Here is a 19,607-nt window from a genome sequence, read left to right as displayed (position 1 = left end):
CCCGAGCACTAATGAGCCATCTGTGGGGGACAGGTAGGCTCTGCAGTCCCCTGCACCTCACTGCCCCCCGAGATTTGCCCTCCATTTGTGACTGTTACCTGCCCCCGTCTCCCTCTGAAAGGCGCAGAGTGATGCTTTTCCAACTACTTTACCAGCCAGCACTTTATTAGAAACGAGACTCTTCCCATTCATGCATTCTTTCATTTTATTTAAATTATATTAGGTCTGTTTGTTGTTGGAGTGGACTTGTGGACTTCTGCTTTTCGTGGTCTATCACGATTGTCTCTTCTTCCTCATCTTACTGCTCATGTTGTGCCAGCTTTGGCGAGGACACCCTGTGTCCTTTGGGTGTCACCTGACGTGCTCTTGGAGCCTTTCTTGCCTCAGCCAGAACCACCTGTCCCAGGCTCATCTTGTCTCTCCCTGCCCCGGCCAAAATCAGCCATTTCTCCCGGAGTCCTGGGCCCTTCTGGAGGGTGACAGTGTTTGGGGCCAGGCCCGGTGCAGGTGGGCTGCAGAGATAAGAGCTTGGAACATGTGAGCGTGTGTCTGTGTGTGTTCAAACATGTGCACACTAGACATGTACTCACAAGCACGCTCAGGATGTGCACACACAGACGTGCGCGTGTACTTGCATAGTCTGTGTGCTGCTTCTTACTTTAAATGTCTGGGTTAAGCCTTGTCCTAAGCCCTGACCCGTTCCCATGGGCTCCCCTCGCCTGCCCTGTCTCCCGCCTCTGCCGGGAGAGGAGCCTCCTCACATTGCCTCATGTGCCCAGGTCACAGGGCGTCTAAGATGGCTTCGGAATGGCTTCCCACCCTGCCACAGAAACACCCTCCTAAGAAGGTTTCTTTGTAGTTCTCTCCCCCACCCTGCCCCCCAAGACTACAGGTGAGTGGGCATGTGAGCATAAGTGAGCCCACCGCTGCCGCTTCTCACTGAGTGGGAGGTGCGGGGCCTGGGAAGGGCGGGTAGGCCGTGTCACTCTCATAAGGTCAGGAGTTAATTGTTAAGCACAAAGAACGATGAGGTCATGTTCAGTGCTAACACGGGGGTTTTTCCCATGCTTGCAGCTACATACTTTTGAGCTCTTTATGGGGTTTAAAAAGCACTTATGTATAGGAGAGTTGGGTTACCAGGAAACAACAGAGCAGTTAAGACGCCTTGATTTTATCTCACCGTGAGCCTGCCAAAAATAATTACATTTGCCCTGGCTCCCAGGCAAGCGCTTGAGAAGGGCGTGTGTGGCTGGGCCGGCAGCACCCGCAGAGTCCCTGCCCGGCCTGCTGGTCTCTGTCCTACAGCTCCCAGCTCTGGGATCTCAGGGTAAGGGACTCCAGGGCCCAGGGTCCAAGGCTGGCTCTACTACGTGGGGACCTCAGTGTTGCACTTGCCCCTACCGCAGCCCGGTGGCTTGACTGCTGGGTGCCTGTCACTCCTGTGACTGGCCTCAGAGCAGTGCCGCTGCCAGCTTCACAGGTCGAGAGTCTGCTTCTGGCGGCTAGATGGCGGCGTGTCAGCTCTGTCTGCCCAGAGCCTTGGGCAAGTCCCCAGAAGAGACCTGGTGGAGAGGAGTGGCGTAGCGGGGTGGCCTGATGCTTCCATACACTCACAGCCGTGTCTGGCGTGGGCAGGATGGAAGCCGTGTCTGCGGCAGGGAGGGAAGGACGCCACAGTCAGCACTGTTCCCTGTGGTGGGTTGACGTGGAAGAATGAGTTGAGTCCTGTCCCTGATTGATGCCTGGGGCTCTGTTCAGAGGCAGTTCCCACCCAGATCACCTTAGGGGAGCCCTCCCCGCTGCCGTCCCTGCACTTCCCGCACAGCAGGCTTTAGAGGAGGATGGGCTGGTGACCTTGGGTAACCCCTCAATGCCTATGGCCCCCAGCTCTGTATGATTTCTGCATGGCGTGCTTTTGCCAGTTAGACACCAGGGGTTGCTGAGTGCTACAGAGCGGGCAGGACCATGGGCTTCGAGCCAGGAGAGCGTGGCCGAATTCCTGGCTGTGTCACCCACCATTTAAGGCTTCGAGCAGTGACTGACCCTTCTAGCGCCTCTTTGGCGTGGGGGGGACAGCGATCACCCCGCGGGGCTACTGTGAGGGGCAGGGACCAGACCACATTCTGCGTGGGTCTCCCCATGTCAGCTCGTCAGAACTGGAAGTCAGAAATGCTGGGTCTCTGGTCTGTGTATTTTAAAGCGTCTGCCCTTGCCCCTGTTGAAGCTGTGTGAACGGGACTGTGTGTGGGGAATGCCTGACAGGTGATTGGGTGGCTGGTGGTGGAGCACTCACCCCACCTGCTTTCTGGGACTTGGATGGTTTTTCCCCATCAGCAACACTGAGGTCAAAAGGGGGGCTTCATTGAAGCATGCATCTTGTAAAGAGAGTGCCACGGTGTGTGTGTGGGGGGGGCGTTTGGGGGCTGCTGCATGACTGTCCTGGGTATTGTTGTAAAGACAGCGCCCAGGTGTGGGGGGGTTTTGGGGGGCTGCTGCCTGGCTGTCCTGGGCATTGAGTGAGGACATCCCTGGGGAAGAGGGCAAGTCTCGTCCCTGGGGCCTGGAAGGAGCTCCAGAGCACGGCTGTCAGTGTGATGGCTGTGTCCTTTTAGCTGGGGTGACTTGCACGGCAGGCTCTGGAGGGGCAGAGGGAGGGGTGCGCCGGGCCTGAGTTGTGGCTCAAGCCACACACGGTGCTCTGCAGGACTGTGCCACACGTGAGTCTGGCTTCTGGCTTGGCCACCCCACAGCGATCTCCACTTCCACGAGACCTGTTAGTGTGTGGGAGCCGCCCTGCTCCCAGGCTTCCCGGCGGGCCATTTGTGAGGAAAGCAATCCTGATAGAAGTGGGCACAGAGGCTGCTCCTGCAGGCCATGGTCTGGGCAGCGCTGTCTTCCTGAGGAGCCCGGCACCACGGTGCTGGGGTCATGGAGAATACAGGCCCCACCTGCCTGAGTGACCCAGGCATCCCACACCCACCGACACACAGCTTCATGTCCCACAGACGGGAGGAGAGAGTTCCCTGGGCTCACTGTGGCTGCGTTCAGTCTTCATTGTGCCGCATCCATTCACCACCTGCTCTTTTGTAGATGTTTTCTTTAATTGGCCTTTTCTTTCAATATATTTGCATATCAAACTGTATGTTATCACAAATAAAAAACAGTATCACAGCTTTAAACAGAACAGAACCGCAAACACGGGAAAAATGAGGGGGTAGTGCAGGCAGCTAGTTCCCTTCACCCACACATCCCGACTCCCTGCACGGGTTTCTGTGAAGATGGAGAAGCAGGCGCTGGTTCAGGTATACCTTGGTAACATCAGGGACAGCTGCTGCCAGGTGGGGGAGGCGGGAAGGAGGGAGCAGCACCAGGATCCAGCCCCGGCGATGGGAGGAGGAGCAGGAACCTTCCCAGCTGGCTGCCCAGGAGCGCCTGGGTGCCACAGAGCGCTTGGGCCTCGCACGCAGCCGAGAGCCTTCTAGAAAGGCAGCTTAGGTCACACAGGCTGCTGGACAAGGCTGAGCCCTGCCTTCTACATTCATGGGAAGCTCGTCATGGCACCCCAGCATGACACAGAAGTGCCCCCACGGCATTTTGGACAGCCTGGAAATGCCAGGTTAGGTCCAGCTGGCCGGACTCAGAGGCTGGCCTTGTGAGAGTTTTCAGGGTGGCAGGGAAGGGCTGTGTTTTCTGTGAGGAGGGAGGGATTCTCCTGAGAGCCCCATGCCCACCCCACGTCCCACCCCACTTGGCAGACCCCCAAGACAGAGCCTCTGGAAGGATCCGCACATGACTGTTTTATTGACAAAGGCTGAACATCACCAGCCTCGTCAGCTTTTCTTACATTTTATGGGAAGGTTTTTACATCATCACCGCAGTTGTCCCCAACTGTTATTATTGTAGAAGCAAATTCGTCAGCCACACGTGCTGGAGTATTTCATTGTCCTGGCACCTGACTAACCCACACAGCAGCTCGCACGGTCCCAGTCCACATGAGTGCAAGTTGCCATGATGATGTCAACAAGCAGTGACTGAACCACCTCAGAGCAGACGGCGGGCGCTCCGCAGAGGGGCCCTCCTGCCGCCACGGGCCGGGCACTCTGCAGAGGGACCTTCCTGCCGCCACGGGCTGGGCACTCCGCAGAGGGACCTTCCTGCCGCCACGGGCCGGGCACTCCGCAGAGGGACCTTCCTGCTGCCCCGGCCGAGCGCTGGTGCTCCTCGTGGGCCTGGCGAGGCCGCACAGCACCATTGCTGCCGTCCTGGAAGTTGAAGGACGCTCAGGCGTGCATCAGAGCAGCGCGTTTTCCTTTTCCCCTTTAACTCGGCGGTGCGCTAGCTAGCTCAGACCGTGGGCACAGAGGACACACCACGATGTCCAGCTCAGACCCACCAGCACCTTGTGTCTCCAGTGTTAGTTCCCCCACTGTGGCAGATTTGCTTTAGGGTTACCGTGTAACTGAGGCGCTTCACCCACAGTGGCCTCTCCATGTGGCTTTCCTGGTCGACGATGTCAGAAATGTTTCCTGTGGCGGCAGGCAGGTGCGGCGGCAGGCAGGGTTGGCGGGGAGGAGCTGGGTGACAGGCTGGTCACCGCTGGCCTTTGAACTCTGTGGGGTGAGCGCTTTGGGATTGTAGCAATTCTGTGTGAGGAGTGCCAGGTGACCAGTCGTGAGGTTTCCTTAGCAGCCCCAGGGTGACCAGGCAAGTGTGACCCTCGTGAGGCCCCGAGGAGCCGGAATCCACATCTGACCACAGTTTAGAGACATGACATGGCCGTGCCTTGTGACCACCCAGGTGCGTGCAGCTCCCGAGTCGCACCCTGGCTGGGCCTCTGCCACCAAGGCTGTCTACACGGCACTGCTGAACCTCACATCCGACTGCTCGGTGCTGTCTGGAATGACGGCCTTCAGGGCAGCGTGACAGAAGCGGTTCAGGGCCGGCAAATTTGTTTTCTGCTCAATGTACAGCCTCAGCTTGTCCCTGAAGGTCTCCCCGAGAAAGCTGTAGATGAGGGGGTTTAGGCAGCTGTTGGAGAATGCGGCGAGGTTGACAATGTGGCCGGTGAGCGGGTGGGCATGGCGGAAAGACTGCTTGCAGGGAGCGGCCCCAGGCTGCGTCCGCTGCAGGAGGTGCACGCTGATGAAGACGTTCTCCGGCAGCCAGCAGACGAAGAAGACCAGCACCACCGCGAGGATCATGCGGAGCGCCTTCTGCCGCCGCGGCCGCAGCCCGCGGTGCCGGTGCGCCCTGACCAGCACCCGGACAATGAGGGAGTAGCACAGGCCGATGATGGCGAAGGGCACGATGAAGCCCAGCGTGACCTCGAGCCACTGCACCTCCCGGACGTCCGCGAAGCAGAAGCAGGCCTCGTCGGTGTGCTGCAGGTGCACGGCGGTGAAGGGCACCAGCGTGGCCGACACAGATGCCATCCAGATGAGGCCACAGCTCAGCCGGGCGTGGTGCTTGGTGCGGAAAAGGCTGCAGCGCATGGCCCTGGCCAGGGCGATGTAGCGGTCGAAGCTCATCCAGGTGAGGAAGAAGACGCTGCTGTACATGTTGACCTGCAGGAAGAGCGACATGAAGGTGCACAGGACGGCGATGTCGTAGTACCGCTCGTGCAGGTTGAACACCTCGATGAGGGAGTCGGCCACGAGGATGAGGTCCGCCACCGCCAGGTTGATGAAGTACAGGTCGGGGATGGTCATCTTCTCGCGGAAGCTGATGTTCACCACCAGGATCAGGATGTTGCCCACAAAGCCGATGGGGAAGAGGAAGATGGTGTAGAGGCATGAGAGGAACAGGCCGATCACGTACTGCTGGTGCTCCGAGAGCTCGCCTGTCCCATTGGCCAGGGCGGTGCCCAGGAGTGGGTGGGACAGGTTGAGCTCGGGGGAGGTGGTGTTGGGGGCCGCAGGCTGCGCGGTGCCCGGGTACATCTCCAGGCCCACGCCCCGGGCTTGGGAAGTCACATCCATGTCTCTGCACCGTTGCAGCTTCAAGATTTGCCGAAAGGCTCCCAGAGCTCTGTTTTAAACGGTGAATCCATCTTTAGAAAGAAGCGTGATTCTCCTTGAAGTGAGCCGGGCATTTGTCAGACAGGAAACTCCCCAGGAGGAGCACCTGTGGTGGTTTGGGCTGGGTTTGTTAACTGCAGAGAGTGGGAAGAACGGATGCTCCGCACGCCGGCATGGCGCATCCGTGGAGGCGAGGGCCCTCTGCGTGCTCGTCCGGCGGGCGTCCCTGCAGGTGTCGGCCACTGTGCACAGTCCTGCGTGGAGCTGCTCACTCTCTGGGTACCTGGAGAAGCAACAGGAGAGGATGAAGTCTCATCGAATGGCCCCAGCTTCGGGACAAGGCCCGGTGCCCCTGGCTGGGTGTCTGTAGAGTCTGGGTGTGTCAAGAGCACTGGGGAGGGCCAGAACCTCAGCTTTATGAGCTCAGGAGGTGGCTGTGGTTGAGCTGAGGTGGAAGAGTCGCCTGTGGGAAGTACACGGCCTTCTTTCCTACAGGTCCCACGGCCGCTAAGCTGCAGCTGGAGGCTGGACGTGAGTCACCCCCACAGGCAGGGGTGTTCTTTCCCTTTATAGCCACAGAGCAGGCCCAGGAAACAAGGGGCGTGTGGGCACGGCCGCCCCAGGACAACGGCGTTTGTGAGGAGAGGGGAAAATGCATTTCAGCAGCTGATCGAGAAGTAAGATAGGAAGGGAAAGCCAGTGTTTCTGAGAGAAAGAGTGGGTCCGGAAAGCTGGACATCGGAGCAGAATCTTCTCTTACGATAAAACAGATCACAAAAGTTCAGCGGTTTCCTCATGCTAGTTCTGTGTTCTAGGTACCAAAAATGAAACTTATTTTCATAATATAGAGTGAAAGGGTCATTGTTTTGGGAAATAATATTTTAGTTTTTATTTCGTGTCTTAACAAATTATTGTAAAACCTAATATGTTTTTGCAATGCTGTTTGTAACCTAGGAAGAAACTCCAGGGAGAGAGTCCCTCCTGAGCTTATCCTCTGCAGGGAGGGAGAAGTGGGCTGTCCGTCCACGGCAGTGCCCTGGCTCTGCCCCCAGTGGGAAGGGTCCCGTCACCTGCCCCGTGTCACCCTGGCCCTGCTGCAAGTGGGGCGGGTCCCGTCACCCACCCCGTGTCACCCCGTCCCTGCCACCAGTGGGGAGGGTCCCGTCACCCGCCCCGTGTCACCCCAGCCCTGCCGCCAGTGGGGAGGGTCCTGTCACCCACCCCGTGTCACTGTGCTCCTGGAAGTTCTCTATGCAGTGGGTCACAGGGGTCTCAGCCTGCAGACACTGGCAGTCTCTGCGGACATGGGGGCTGTCACAGGGGGCTGCTGGTGGGGCCACAGCTGCTGCTCAGCTCCCTACAGTGCCTAGGACAGGTGCCCAAGCCCAGCAGAGAATTACCTGGCCCAGATGGCGCTGGTGCCCTGGAGTAAACTAACACTTCAAAATGGGTTTGAGTTGTTTTTCCTTTGGGAATTTTCATTTTACCCTTTGAAATCATTAGGAGTTATTGTTTTTAAGGTTTTTTTTTTTTTTTTTTTTTTTTGTCACCCAGGTTGGAGTGCAGTGGCACGATCTCGGCTCACTGCAGCTGCCGCCTCGTGGGTTAGAGTGATTCTCCTGCCTCAGCCTTCCGAATATCTGGGATTACAGGTGTGCACCACCACGCCTGGCTAATGTTTTATATTTTTAGTAGAGATGGGGTTTCACCATGTTGGCCAGGCTTGTCTCGAACTTCTGACCTGTAGTGATCTGCCCGCCTCGGCCTCCCACGGTGCTGGGATTACAGGTGTGAGCCACCGCGCTGTGCCAGGGGTTATTGTTTTGAAGTGCTACAAAACCAGACTAGAGATTTATTGACCTATCGCTTGAAAATACTTATTAAAAAAAAAAAAAAAGGCTGGTCTGTAACCCCAGCACTTCAGGAAGATGAGGTGGGAGGATTGCTCAAGTTCAGGAGTTCGAGACCAGCCTGGGTAACATGGCAAAACCCTGTCTCTACTAAAAAAAAGACAAAAAAGTAGCTGGGCATAGTGGTGTGCGCCTGTAGTCCCAGCTACTCGGGAGGCTGAGGTAGGAGGATCGCCTGAGCCTGGCAGGTAGAGGCTGCAGTGAGCCGAGATCACACCACTGCACTCCAGCCTCAGCCAAGTTCACACCACTGCACTCCAGCCTCAGCCAAGTTCACACCACTGCACTCAAGCCTGAGCAACTGCAGAGAGGCCCCATCTCACAAAAAGGCAGGTGGGGAAGACAAGATGAATCACTGCCTCTGTGTCAGTGATTCTAAAAGGACTCAATAACCTTCACTTAGCTGGGGCTGGTGAATTTGATTTTGGTTATTTTGCACTCTCGATTCATCTTTAGTAGATAATACCATTGAGCAGCGTAAATGCCTCTGCTCTTAGGCTCTGTCGGGAATTTGAAAGACTCCGCATTTCGCCTCTGTATTTAATTTCTTAAAAACAGCACAGAGGACTTGTTTTGCTCTTTAAATGTAGAAATTCTGGAAGGTATTAGACCGCAGTGTGGCAGGAAGTTTAAAGGTGGGCAGAACCCTTAACTTACGTTTATTTTCTTTCGTAATTTTGTTAAATGAACTCCAAGGGAAAAATAGTTTAAAAACGAGTCATTCATTTCTTTCCCATGTAAATTGAGTCTTTTGATCCTTGGCAGACACCGAGAAGATATGGGACCTGGTGTCTGATGTGTCCTAGTGTCTGATGTGTTCCTGGGCGAGAGGAACCCACTGTGCTATTCACCACTGGCCCCACGTCCTCACTGGAGGTGGCCATGGAGTTATAAACAGCGCAATACCTCATTTCAGATTTCCTCAGCTTGTCATAGAGAAATAAAGCCACACTTTAGTCAGCTGTATTAAGTCTGCATCTGTCAAAAGGTGTGTGGCCCTCCCAGGACTTCAGGGTTGGTGAGAGTGACTGGGGCGCCACAGGGCAGGGCAGAGTGGGCACCCTCATTTTCTTGAAGTGAGACACGTTCTTGCTGGGACAGAACGTGACGGAATACTGGGTCCTACTTTCAGCACGTGTTAGAAAGGCCGTCCAGGCAAAGCCCCTGCTGCGGTCACACTGAGACCACTGGAGCTGTGTGGGAGAGGGGTCTGTAAGGCCCCCTGCTGTTGAGGTCACACTGAGAGGGGTCTGTAAGGCCCCCTGCTATTGAGGTCACACTGAGACCACCAGAGCTCCGTGGGAGAGGGGTCTGTGCCTTGAGTTTGGGAAGCTGGGTGCTGCTCTCACCAGGGGGTGAGGTGTCTGTGCATGTCTGCGTCTAGCTGTTCCCATAACAGGACAGCGGCCTGGGTGGCACCACCCACCCGCTCCTCTAGTCAGTGGTACGGCACCGCCAGGCCGAGGCTGAGTCCTACCTGGGTTGCAGCCCCTTCTGTGCTCCTGGAAGCCTCCTCGGTCAGGCCCATTAGGCTGGAGGTGCACTTGGAACCCGCTGCAGGAGGTGTACCTCTGCTGGACCTGTCGAATACCTGAGCAGGGCTGGAGAGAGGAAGAGACCCGCCCTGGCAGCCCGTGAGGGAAGGTTCCCGGCTGGCTGGCGGGTGCGTCCTCCGTCTGAGCCAGTGAGTCTGCCCCTTGGCACAGGGCTTTATAGGCCCCCTCCATCCGCTCCTCTCTGGCTCCTCTCTGGCCGGGCTCTGGGCGGCCTCCTCAGAAGGCTAGCGTTAACCATTTTTTTGCTGGCCCTTTTTCTCCCACACTTTGGCAATCAGCTCAGTTCCACTAGACTTGTTTTTATGGAAGTTTCTGGTTTAACTGCTTTTCTTCACCCACAGATACAAACCTTTCTTTAAGTTTGAAGGCATCATACTAGCTATTGTGTATCCTTTAAGCAATAACCTGTCATCCTGGGTTGAAGCAAGCAGTATTCTTGTTTTTGCAACTGACCTGCGTTAAACACTAAATTTCATAGTTAACTTAGTAGCATGTGCATGATACATAAAGAATTTAACTTAGGAATTTCACAGACATTTGCAGAGAGAAGTGTGATCCCAAGAAATAGCAGGCATTTCTGACAAGTAACTTAGGAATCTGAGTATGGGTTGAGCATCTGGAAATCTGAAATCCAGAGTGCCCCACAGTCCGACACTGTTGGAGTGTCGTGGCACAAGTGGAAAATTCCACACCTGACCTCGTGTGGCCGGCTGCAGTCCAGGCACAGTTCAAAGTTTGCTTTATGCATGAAATTATTAAAAGTGTTTTTATAAAGTTGCTTTCAGGCAGTGTGTATAAGGTGTGTATGAAACACAAATGAATTTTGTATTTAGCTTTCTCATTCTGTACCTGCAGATATTCCAAAATCTGCAAAAATCTGAACTCCGAAACTCTTCCGGTCCCAAGCATTCAGACCAGGGACCCTCAGCCGGTAGTTTTCTCTGAGTGTTAGCCGTGCCTCAGGTCCCGCCTCCCGCGCTCGCTGCAGAGGCGTCGGAACGTCGGAACTTACCTGCCGTCCAGATGTTGGTGGCCTCTTCCCCACCAGGGCCGCCTCCCCTGCTCATGGTTGCAGATTTCACAGCCTAGTGCGGGCGGAGAATTAACCTCCCTCCCCGGACTCTCGGGGCCACTGAACCGCCTCATGCGCGGCGGCCACCTCCGAGTGCGCCACCTACTGGCCATTCGAATTTCACCCGCCGCTTCGGGAACCGACGGCCGCCCCAGGAGGGCAGAGCGAGGTCCCCCAACCCCGCGTGGGCTGTCCAGGCCGAAGGGGTCCTCAGGCACCACCAGCCCCGGCTGTCCAGGCGTGGGTGGGGGGGGGGATCTTCCTCAGAAGAGAACTTCAGCGAATCTCACTCCTACTTCTAGGTGTCGTTTTCCCTCTGTAATGTTTTGAAGTGGTGAGACTGAATGCTGAGTGATCCTTTGTCCGCTGAGTGTGAGTAATGCGGCTGCTGCAGTCTGAGGCGTGGTTCAGAGGCCTGCGTGGGCTCCCCGCTCTCCCCCTCTCCCCCACAGGAGAGCTGGTGCAGGCAGAGGAGTGGGGTGCTGGGCCTCCAGGTGCACTCGGCCCCTCGGGACCTGCTGGGGCTCAAGGCATCTGTGCAATAGCAATTTAAAGTCTTTCAGATGTGTATTTTAGGAAATACACACACATTTCCTAAACAGAATGCTGTGTTAATTTTTTAATGGAAAAATACTAACGTGGAGTTTTCTCCCAGCAGTAGAAAGTTGACGACTCTCATATGTACCTTTTTGTATTTGGACGATGAAGAGCTGATTTGCTCGTAGACATTTTTTTGACCAGCTGTGAAGTCGAGATGATTTCAGCATTAAAAATGCCCAAGACACCATTTTGAAAGATGTGAGTCATGAGAAAGTACAGAAAAAAGTAAGTAAAATAAAAATCCAAACCTCGAAATAGCCGAGACATGTCACTTAAAAATAGCTGCGCCCTGCTAGTGCAAACCCATGGCTACTGGTCTCTCTGCCCATCCCAGCGGCTGAGGAAGAGTCCAGCTCCCAAGCTCTCCACTCACGTGCCCTGGGTTTCCTGGGGAGCCTGCCCTGGACGGGCGAGTGGCTGATACTCCTAGATTTCCTGCAGCATAGAGTCAGCGGATCGGGGCAGCTGGGTCATCAGCGGATCGGGGCAGCTGGGTCATCAGCTGGATCGGGGCAGCTGGGTCATCAGCGGATCGGGGCAGCTGGGTCATCAGCTGGATCGGGGCATCTGGGTCATCAGCGGATCGGGGCAGCTGGGTCATCAGCGGATCGGGGCATCTGGGTCATCAGCGGATCGGGGCAGCTGGGTCATCAGCGGATCGGGGCAGCTGGGTCATCAGCGGATCGGGGCAGCTGGGTCATCAGCTGGATCGGGGCATCTGGGTCATCAGCGGATCGGGGCATCTGGGTCATCAGCGGATCGGGGCAGCTGGGTCATCAGCTGGATCGGGGCATCTGGGTCATCAGCTGGATCGGGGCATCTGGGTGATCAGCTGGATCGGGGCAGCTGGGTCATCAGCTGGATCGGGGCATCTGGGTCATCAGCTGGATCGGGGCATCTGGGTCATCAGCTGGATCGGGGCAGCTGGGTCATCAGCTGGATCGGGGCAGCTGGGTCATCAGCGGATCGGGGCATCTGGGTCATCAGCTGGATCGGGGCATCTGGGTCATCAGCTGGATCGGGGCATCTCGGTCAGCGGATCGGGGCAGCTGGGTCATCAGCTGGATCGGGGCAGCTGGGTCATCAGCTGGATCGGGGCAGCTGGGTCATCAGCTGGATCGGGGCATCTGGATCATCAGCGGATCGGGGCAGCTGGGTCATCAGCGGATCGGGGCAGCTGGGTCATCAGCGGATCGGGGTAGCTGGGTCATCAGCGGATCGGGGTATCTGGGTCATCAGCTGGATCGGGGTATCTGGGTCATCAGCTGGATCGGGGCAGCTGGGTCATCAGCGGATCGGGGCAGCTGGGTCTTGGAGCCCAGCCCTCCCCTGTAAGCACTGGGCGGGTAGGTAACTTGTACCGTACAACTACTGATGTAAGAGACAGGGCCCAGACTGCAGGAACTTCAGTCCCCAAGACCTACTTAATAGTTGCACGTGTGACAGGATGGGAGGAATCTCGTGGACTATTTGTAAGGCATAGAGACCTTTCGCCAAGTTTTAAATCTTTTTTTTGTTTGTTTTTTGAGACAGGGTTTTGCTCTGTTGCCCAGGCCAGTGTGCAGTGGCCTGATCTCAGCTCACTGCAACCTCCACCTTCCAGGCTCAAGCCATCCTCCCACCCCGGCCCCTGAGTAGCTGGGACCACAGATGTGAGCCGCTAATTTTTTTTTTTTTTCGATTTTTTTGTAGAAATAAGGTCTCACTGTATTGCCAAGGCTGGTCTTGAACTCCTGGGCTCAAGAGATCCTCCTGTCTCAGCCTCCCTCAGTGTAGAATGTGACATTGTACACATGCATCCTGGGTGCTGGGCGCTGTGCCTGGTGCTCTGCGTGCTTGATCTTAGGTCACCCTCCTTCAGAGCTTGTGAGGCAGGGCTGTCCTTCTCCCCGTCTCATGGATGCTGAAACTGACTGCAGGGAGGTGGTGTCACCACGGCCTCACAGCTGGCCAGGAGCAGATCTGGGAGGGGCCGGCTGACTCTGAGCGCGTGGTCTCGGCCCGCACATCAGAGGTGTCCTGGGTCAGAGTCATCTTTTCAGGCACTGATTGCCTTGTTGGATTTGATGTCGTTATGAATTTTTAAGAAGTGAACATATTTTCCTGTTCATCCCCAGGATAGAATAAAAGGAAAGAACTTCAAGGGGAATTTCATCTGATCATTGCTTATTGAGTTAAACGCACACACAGCCAAATACCGGATGATGCATAAAGAAAAACACGCACAAAGTAGGGCAGTGCGTCTCCAGCTTCAGGAGCCCTCCCGAGTGAATACCCATGTAGGAAACCGTGGCCCTCGCCTTTGACCCTTCAGTCCTCACGTGCAAAGCCCAGTCCTTGTGCTGCGAGGCCCCAGACGCAGGGCCTGCAGTGCCTTCCCGGCGCCCCTCACTCTGCCAGCACTGACTGAGCGACCCCTTCCTGCTCCTTGTCACATCCCCAGTCCTCTCCCGTGCCCTCCATGGTAGGCAGCAGCATGGGTCCCCCTGATTCTGCAGGAGCAGAGCCCTGGGGGAGTTGTGTGTCGCCGTCCAAACAACCCTGGTCTTCAGCGTTGCCGGCTCCAGCCTGGGTCCCACTTCCTCACCCCACGTGCTGTGTGATACCGGGCAACGTCTCTCACCTTCCTGAGCCTCAGTGCCCATCTGTACAGTGGGGTGAGTGGGTCCACACGATTCTGTGAGATACCACACACCCCTTGTCTCTGCTGGGTGGAGTGAAGCTTCCCTTCCCACCGCCTGCTGCTCGTTTTCAAGGGGAGCGGTCCACCAGGGGCAAGGGTGGGGCGGCACTGACTGAGATTAGCCCAGTCCTGGCTCATTCGCTTCTCCCCCATATGCACAAGGGAGGGAGCAGTTGGTTGGAGGTGTTCACAGTATCACGCACCGGATCCACCTTACAGGGGAGACGTTAAGCTGTGTGCAGAAGGAATTTTAGAGCTAATGCACGCTGGAAGACAGCCCGAGGTTCGGAGAAGTGCACTGTGTCTCACATGCCAGGCGGACACATTCTCCGATGATCCAGAGTCAGGGGAGGCCGAGAGCCCCTTCCCACGCCCCCGGGAGGGCATCGCTGGCATCCCCCGCCTCCGCATGACGTGGAGGAGTGCCCTCGGGCATCCGATCCCCACAGGCCTGGAGCATTAAGTGGACATGCACCAGCAGCCCCTTTATAGAAAGAGCCCAGGTCCCAGGGAGGCTGCGTGTGGTGTGTGCGGGTCTCGCCACACCGGTGGCAGGCAGGGTTGGAACTCTGCTCCGATTTCTGTGTTCCGTGCCATATCCTGACTTTTGGGACATCCTGTGGCCTCCCCTCAGACAGACCTGCCATGTCTTCCATCTGTTCCATTCTGGCCTGGGGAGGTTAGCTGCTATCAGGACATGGTGCAGCCCACGGTGACTTCGTCTCTCTTGTTCCTTCAGAAGCACGCAGGCCATGGCTCTGCGCCAGGTCAGAGTCTTTCATTCAGGGTGTGTGCCTGCTGAGCCCGGAAACAGTTTGGTGAGGGGCAGGGCATCCTGGTTTTCTGCTGTGTCGCCTGGCATTGGTGGTTGTGGGCGTGTCGGTGCCGCCATCCTGTCCCTGTTTGGTGTCCGCAGCGGGAGGGCCCAGTTACGGTGGGTGTGTGCAGACCACTGCTGACCACAGCATGCTGAGCACGGAAGCGCAGGTGCTCCCGTCGTCCGCGCCTCCACGCTCTTGTCTTTTTTTTTTTTTTTTTTTGAGACGGAGTCTCACTCTGTTGCCCAGGCTGGAGTGCAGTGGCGCGCTCTCAGGTCACTGCAAGCTCCACCTCCCGGGTTCACGCTGTTCTCCTGCCTCAGCCTCCTGAGTAGCTGGGACTACAGGCGCCTGCCACCATGCCTGGCTAACTTTTGCATTTTTTTAGTAGAGACAGCGTTTCACCATGTTAGCCAGGATGGTCTCGATCTCCTGACCTTGTGATCCGCCCGCCTCAGCCTCCCAAAGTGCTGGGGTTACAGGCATGAGCCACCGCGCCCGGCCCACACGCTCGTCTTCTATCACTTTCCCTCACAAGACAGAATTTGCTGCGCTCAGAGACCATCCGGCCCGTCAGCCCCTCGGCGTGACTCCAGCACTGAAGGCGCGTGCGGCTGCCGGCCTACGAGGCACTGGCAGTTTTGCGGGTCTCCCAGCAGGGCCCCCTCAGTGGTTGCTGGGAGCATTCTGGGCGCATCCTTGGGTTCTCTGGGAGCGTCGTGCCAGGGGCAGTTTACGGAAGAGTGGGCAGGGTGGTGCTGGCCGAGCTCTGCCCGCGGGGGACCCTCCGCCCCCAGGAGCACGTGGCAGAACGTTCGAGGAGAGGCCAGCACCTGGGCCTTGTCCCAGCCCCACCTCGGTCACTGCCAGGCAGTTCCTCAAGGAGCCTCGGGGAGGCTTCTCCCACCCCACCCCAGTCTGATTTTATCTATTTGAACGTAAGACCTCATGAACCCTTTCTTTGGATAAATGCAAATGACGCGTCCTCTTTTCAGTAGTGCCATACTCCCCGGTGCTTCCTTAGTTCTCTGCGGGCGCTGGATTTTCCCCTTGGTGTGAGCATGGAACACTGCCGTTCTCTGTGTCTAGATGGTTACAAGATGGGGCAGTGGCAGGAGCTGGACACAGGACCAGGATCATGCAGCACCTGCCGTGCCCCCCAGGGCCACCCCAGGGGCTGTGATATGCTTTGGGATGCCCACCCCATGAAGCCCACTATTCTGGAGGCTGCAGGCGTCTCTGCCCATCGGTGGCCTGGCTGGCTTTGGGTCTTGGGTGAGAGTGTGGTGCGTGGCCCATGCTGGCCCCTCCTCCTGTGAGCCCGTCCCAGCCACTCACGGCACCTGTTTAACCCCATTCACTTTGTTTTTAAGTGGGGATGGATCATCCCCTGCTCTGAGTAACTCAGACCAATGGCCCGTGAGGAGTGCGCTGTAGAGTCCCGTGCACGCAGCGCCCTCGGGCCCCATTGTGATGTGCCTCACAAGCACCTCGCCCTCGCCACCGTCTGTCACCCCCCACGCACGCAGGGCGCCGCGGAGCCACGCGCTGGGCAGGAGTGCTCTGGCCTCACCATGAGGGGACGTCCGCCTGCACCCGATGGTGATGAGTGGTTCCCAGGACTCTGAGTGCCGTGGAATGAAGAACAATGGCCAGACTGAGAGGAAGTGGTTTGGAATGTTTGTTTAATTAAGGCAAATTGGAAACAAGATCCTTTCAACATGGACCGCAGGTCTGAAAGCTGCATGAGGCTGTCCAGATGTCCCCTCCCGGCGGCTGTCAGCTGCAGGCGCTTTGTGTGGGAATGCGTGCTCCTGTGGGGCGGCATTTGTGGATGTCGACATCAGGTGCTGTCCCCGTTCGCGGGGTCCGCCCTGCTCTCCCATGCGGTGATAGCCAGGCCCGGCCACCCGGTGTGTAGGGGGACAGGCACACACCTGAACTTGGCCCCGAGAGCGCAGTCTGGAGCTGAGGTGAAGGCTGCTGCCTGCTTTCTCCTTATTCCTGGGCTTTTCTTGTGGACAGGAGGGCCCTTGTGCAGGCAGAAGAAAGCCATGGCTTCGAGAGGCCTCCCTGTCCCTCCCTCAGGCTGCGCCCTGTCTGAGTTGGGGCTCCCAGCTTCCTCAACTGGCTCTGGCTCCGCAACCTGTCTGCTGTGTATGGGATGAGGTCCTGGTACCCAGCTACCGAACGACGTAAGCGTGACCTGAGCCCTGGGTCTCAGCTTCTCCGTCCGCGTGGCAGATGCCAGCACAGGCTTTCTGGCTCCGGTCCAGGCTGCCACTTGCCGCCACCCCTGCGCTGTGCCAAGCCCCACTCCAGCCCACCATGTTTGTACTTAGTTTTTGTTTGGGTTCTTCTGCCGGGCTCGGGCTCCACAAGGAAAGGGAAGAATTCTGACTGGCCCCAGACAGGCTCCCCTTCCCCAACCTTTCATGGCCCCCTGACTGGGGGTCTTAGAAGAGGGGGGTCCTCACAGTTATCCCCAAAGCCCTTTCAAGTCCCGGCCTGGCGAGGTCAGTCTGGTGGAGCGGGGCTGGGTGTGCTTAGCTCACTCCCACCCGGCCTGGGCACCAAGCCCGTCTCCTGGCGGCAGTGCCCGGCACAGTCCCCGGCCCTGGTGGCCCTGGATGACGGCACGCTGGGAGGGACCAAGCCCTTTGGGAGCCACAGGTTGCAGCCTTGCTGGGCTGCCAGGTGGGGGGCATGCTCCCCTTTCCTCCACTGCTGCCGCTGCATAGCCTAAAAGCTAGAGTAACAAATGCAGGGCCGTGCTGGCTCCAGCTTGGCCGGCCTTACTGTTCTTCCCACCTGGCCCCCTGCACACTGGGCCTTGATGGCCTGACACCTTCTCCCTTCCCTTACCTGCAAAGGCAGTTCTTGCAGAGTGGGACGAGGTGCAGGGCCCAGGCCAAGCGGCTCTCAGCCCACCCTCTCTCACTGAGAGCTTCCCATGTGCGCAGCACTCTGTATATAATTCGCCGTGAACCTCTGCAGCCGAGGTCACGGAGTCAGAGGGATGAGGTCGTTGGTGCTAGTACCCAGCTGCTTAACGATGTAACCGCAGTCTGAGCCTGGGTGCCTTACCCGAGAACCTGTACTTTTCAAATGATCATTTCTAAGAATTTGTGTGCAGTAAAATACTCCTTTTGGCGTTCCCCACAGAGGCATCTAGTCGCAGAAGCACTGTGCTCGAAGGCAGCGCACAAACGGTTCTGTTCCAGACTCCTCTGCCCGTCCCTGGGTGGTCAGCCCCTCTCTCCACCCAACCTGGAGGCCGTGCGGCTGCACTCTGCTCCCGTGATCAGACTCCCCGGGCCGTCACGCGGGTGGCACCTGTGCGTGTGCAGCCTCAGAGCCTGGCTGTCCCCATGCCTCCTGCACTTGAGATTGTGCGTCACGTCGCACCCACCAAGTGGCCATGGCTGCTCGCCACTGAGCACGGTGGGCTGTGCCGCCGTCTGTTTCGCCACCGTGGGAGCGACGTTTGAGTTCTTTCCAGATTGTGTCTATTATAAAGTTGCTTTAAATGTTCACATACAGGGTTTCATGTGAGCGTAATTTTATTTTGGGTGGATCACTAGGATTGAGCATTGCTGGTTCTTACAGTGAGTGCACATTTAGCTTCATACGAAGCCGCCAAAGTGGCCACTCCGTTTTGCGTTTCCGCCAGAACCCGTCCTTCTAACCCCAGGGAAAGCAAAGGGTCCTCCTGAACCCCGGAATTCCCTGGGAGGAGGGGCCGGCCCTTCACAGTCTGTTTTGGTGGCCAGTTTCTGGCCAAGAGCCAGGGGCTTGTGGGACTCGTTCCCGAGCCACGCAGAGGGGCTGCCAAGGTCAGGCTCGGGGCCTGGGGGAACTCCCCAAAGCCGGGACCTTGAGAATTGTGTGTTCTTGACGGCAGCATTGGCCCTTGCTGCTTAAACAGCCCTCCAGAGAGGTTCTAGAAAGCATGGGTCCCACTTCTCCAGGGCTGCTTCCCCAGAGCTAGGAGGCCGGGGACTCCAGTGGTGAGGGCTGGTGACTCCTGGAGGGTATCTGGGAGTCACCCCTGCCCCTGGGCCCTCCCAGCCTCCGCCAGGGCCTGCCTGCCACAGGGCCCTCAGAGGAGCCGCTGCCCCTGCCACTTCCTGTCACACGTCTACATTGGGCAGGGAGGGGGTTGTGCGGATCCTCTCAGCACACTGGTTTGTTGAATGTTTTCCCGGCCTCTTCCTGGTTTTATTATCATTTGTAATGGATAAGTAGTTATAGGCTGTGGCGGTAGCTCACGAAACCGTCTCCCCAGGGTAGACAGTTGAGTGGCTTCTGAACTGCCTTCCCAGGCCTGTGCTTGTTTTCCAAACGATCCCAGGATGGGTCACACGTCACTGTTTCTGTGCAAGAGCAGCATAAGCTTTTGAGGTCACAGTTCTCTCGTGTGATTTGAGGTGTCCCCATAGGGAGGTGGACAGCAGACGAGCAGCCGGCCGTTGCCTGCTTGGGGACTCAGGATGGCCATGAAGGTCTGTGGCTGCCCCTCCCTGGCCTCAGATCTGTCCCTGTGGCCTGCGGATGTCAGCTTCGAGTGGCTTGGGAGGTTTGTTTGCGGCTATTGGCTTCCTGCTGCTCCCATAGCCACCTTTGTGCCCTGCTGGTCTTGTGGCCCTGGCCCTCCCTCTCCACAGGCCTCCCCGCCACCTCAGCCAGCCATTCACCAGCAGTCTTGACAGAGCCCTGACCCGCTGGGGTGGGGGATGGAGCTGAGTGTTTGGGGGAAAGCTGAGCTGGGGCTTGAGGGGGCACCTGGCCAGCCAGAGCCAAACAGGTGAGCCGCAGGCTTTGCTCCACTCCATGTGCTCCTCACGGAGCTCCCAGCCTCTGTCTGGAGCAGGCACTGTCCCGGGGTCCCAGTGGGCAGGTGGGCACATGGCCTGGCCGTGAGTTCTGCATGGTTGCAAGGCGGCAAAGC

General features: G+C 57.3%; 1 protein-coding gene across 4 annotated transcripts; it reads right to left on the bottom strand.

Moving 5' to 3' along the window:
• Positions 1-4,845: 4,845 nt before the first annotated feature.
• GPER1 (G protein-coupled estrogen receptor 1) lies at positions 4,846-11,416 on the bottom strand. Of its 4 annotated transcripts, none has more exons than XM_032145741.2 (2): positions 10,496-11,416; positions 4,846-6,300 (listed from the first exon to the last, which is right to left on the bottom strand). In XM_032145741.2, exon 2 carries the CDS (start codon positions 5,976-5,978, stop codon positions 4,851-4,853), a length of 1,128 nt encoding a protein of 375 aa, XP_032001632.1. In that variant the 5' UTR covers positions 5,979-6,300; positions 10,496-11,416; the 3' UTR covers positions 4,846-4,850. The 4 variants fall into 4 exon arrangements, with proteins under 4 accessions (XP_032001632.1, XP_032001631.1, XP_032001630.1 ...); XM_032145740.2 differs by lacking the exon at positions 10,496-11,416 and adding an exon at positions 9,405-9,652 and having other exon boundaries at positions 4,846-6,828; XM_032145739.2 differs by lacking the exon at positions 10,496-11,416 and adding an exon at positions 9,405-9,652.
• Positions 11,417-19,607: the final 8,191 nt, after the last annotated feature.

The sequence above is a fragment of the Hylobates moloch genome, unplaced genomic scaffold, assembly GCF_009828535.3.
Source record: "Hylobates moloch isolate HMO894 unplaced genomic scaffold, HMol_V3 SCAFFOLD_24, whole genome shotgun sequence".
In the NCBI taxonomy this organism is placed as follows: Eukaryota; Metazoa; Chordata; class Mammalia; order Primates; family Hylobatidae; genus Hylobates; species Hylobates moloch.
Note: the sequence above shows the minus strand (reverse complement) of the source record. Positions and strands in the feature narration are given on the sequence as shown.